At 28.2% G+C, this 2540-nt stretch overlaps 1 protein-coding gene across 1 annotated transcript; it reads right to left on the bottom strand.

Annotated features, from left to right (window-relative positions):
- Nucleotides 1–446: 446 nt before the first annotated feature.
- Nucleotides 447–1103, bottom strand: LOC110932222. The gene is made up of 3 exons (XM_022175574.2): nucleotides 818–1103; nucleotides 675–723; nucleotides 447–579 (listed from the first exon to the last, which is right to left on the bottom strand). The coding sequence occupies exons 1-3, from the start codon at nucleotides 1082–1084 to the stop codon at nucleotides 518–520; spliced, it is 378 nt and encodes a 125-aa protein (XP_022031266.2). The 5' UTR covers nucleotides 1085–1103; the 3' UTR covers nucleotides 447–517.
- Between the last annotated feature and the right edge of the window lie 1437 nt (nucleotides 1104–2540).

Consider the following 2540-nt stretch of genomic DNA (forward strand, 5'->3'; position numbering starts at 1 on the left):
ACGAAAAAAAACAATGACAAAAAATTACCTTCTTCTTAAGGTCTTCCATTTCAAGTAGAGATGAGAAAAAGTTATCAAACTTCGAATGATCAATATCCTACACAATTAACAATAAACAAATGTATAAATACAAAAAAAAAATATTTATGATAAGTTTTAATAAATTAGATTAAAATATAGGGGTTTACATTGAACACAGACTCAAAACTTGCCAACTGAAATTGTCGTCTTCACATTCCACAACAACACTTTCCTGAAAGTCAGTTTCGGCAGTACTACACTTCTCCTTATGTTCGGACTACAAAAAAAGACAAAAAATAACAATGTGTGAAATTCAAGATCTACTTGTAAGCTCGCGTTAATAACTAAATAATAGTATAGATTTATAATTCTAACCGCAATAACCAAATCATCACCATCATCACCATAGATGGAGTCGTCCAAAACAACTAACTCAACCTTGTTGTTCTGAATTTGAGTACTGGTTTGATGATTAAAGACTGAAAGCTCGAAAATTTTATTTCCAACCATTGAAAAGACAAAGATAGATCGGCTGTCTAAGGCAAGATCGTTTACCATCTTAGAACATCCATGAGTAAAAACACAGCTGTCAGTTAATCCGTCCATCTTAACGTTCCAAAATCTATCTCCTAAATAAAGAGTTGATTGACCACCTTTGAAATTTTTCCCATAAAATTGCCTCCAAAATTCATCAGCCATGACCTGCATAGGCAGTGATAATTAAAAATTAATTTAAAAACCAATATACAGAAAGAAAACATTATTCATCATACTGATTGTATAATATACTACTTACAATAACGTCTTTGTCAGGTGTGATTTTGGATATAAAGCAGTATTGATGAACAAATGATTTAAACACCATTAGAAAGAATGATGATTGTCCAAATGACTGAAACATAAGATAGTTATTTTTTCTTATACAACTATCCCGAACAACTTTGGTGAAGCCATCAGCAAGAACATGGCCAACATCAGTTTTTTTCAGTCTTACAAACCATAACTTGTTGCCATCAACAATCTTAACTGAATCTTTGTAAGGTGGTTGGTCTCCCCAAATCATTGAAGCAAAGTCATTAGGTATTTGCTATGAGTTTAAAAAAAATAGACAAACATCAGTTTACTAAAAATATGATTAGTATTTAGAATACCAATAACCGTACCAAAAATATCTGGTCATCTTCCTGAATAAACTTTAAAAATGAAGGATTGTTGCTCATTGGATCCATATCTGAAAATTAAATATGAAGGTTTTTTACAAAATTAAGCGGTAAAGTATTTATAGAAACACAATCAATATTTCACAATAAGCTTTAAAACTTATCTCAATAGTTTTGTTATTACCGATTCACCCACTATTGTTGGTAGGGTAGCCAATGCAGATGCAGCTTGTATTCTTATCTTGAAAACAAAATAATTACTGAGCGAAGTAAAAGAATACAAAAAACTGAAGGAGCCCTATGCAGAGCAAAGTAAACACAAAATTCAAACACCTATTAGTTCATCAAAGCACTTATTCTGCAATCCAAATAAAAAAACTCGGTAAAATAAGTTTAAAATATACCTTCACATTATGTTTTATATCCAAGTCAAAACACAAAATAATACATTGAAAGAAATTATAAAGCAAGAGAATTCAAGTAATAGAAATATTGAATTTTGATGTTAATTACCTTAGCGCTATCCCCTGTAAGCGGAAGAGAATAATCAATTAACAAAGAAACCTTCTTATATCACTCCATCAATTCTGTCACATTAAAGATGAATTAAGTTAATTGAAAAAGGAATGGCGAACTGGATGAAACACATTAATGGTTTACTTCCAAATTTAAATTTAAAAAAATGATTGACTTCCAAATTTGAAATCAAACACATTAATGGCAAACTTTAAAATTTAAATTTAAGATAATGATTGACTTCGAAATTAAAAATTTAAAATCATACACAATAATGGTTTATTTCAAAATATAAATTTAAAATAATAATTGACTATCATTATACCGGATCAAAAAACACCAAAAAACGATAAAATTAAACTTACCTCTTGTGTTTGAAAAAGATTCAGACTCATGCAGTTGCATAAGTCATCATCAATAAGTTCAAGACATTGACCATATGGAACTTTTCCTTCCCACAATAAGCTTGCAAAATCATACGGTATTTCCTATGAATCGAAACAAAAAACATATAAGCTTAAAATTTAATTTTAATGATGTAAAACTTATATGTAACAACCAATAAATATTTTTAATATGATTGTTGAATAATTTGAATCTAATTAGCTATATAGAAACCAATAATTGTTGATTAAAGTTTATTAAAAATTAGGATAATTAACAATTATACCAAATGAATATAGTCAACTTCTATTTTAGGTAACTTTATTTAAAAATAAGCCAAATATAATTTAAATTTAAAATTACTATAATATGTTGGAAGATTTAATCAAAATTATATATAGAATTTTAAATTTTAAACCACTAACATGTCTTTGTACATTGAACCCACTTAAAAAGGAA

Source organism: Helianthus annuus, chromosome 3 (genome assembly GCF_002127325.2).
Source record: "Helianthus annuus cultivar XRQ/B chromosome 3, HanXRQr2.0-SUNRISE, whole genome shotgun sequence".
NCBI classification, from domain to species: domain Eukaryota; kingdom Viridiplantae; phylum Streptophyta; class Magnoliopsida; order Asterales; family Asteraceae; genus Helianthus; species Helianthus annuus.

What these genes read in the sequence shown, in the direction of transcription:
- LOC110932222 (XM_022175574.2), bottom strand. Translation starts at nt 1,084, where the DNA reads ATGATTTGGGGAGACCAACCACCTTACAAAGATTCAGTTAAGATTGTT. An exon ending in CACCTGACAAAGACGTTATT is followed by an intron (nt 724 to 817) that starts GTAAGTAGTATA and finishes CTGCCTATGCAG; the next exon opens with GTCATGGCTGATGAATTTTG. An exon ending in TTATGGGAAAAATTTCAAAG is followed by an intron (nt 580 to 674) that starts GTGGTCAATCAA and finishes GGATGTTCTAAG; the next exon opens with ATGGTAAACGATCTTGCCTT.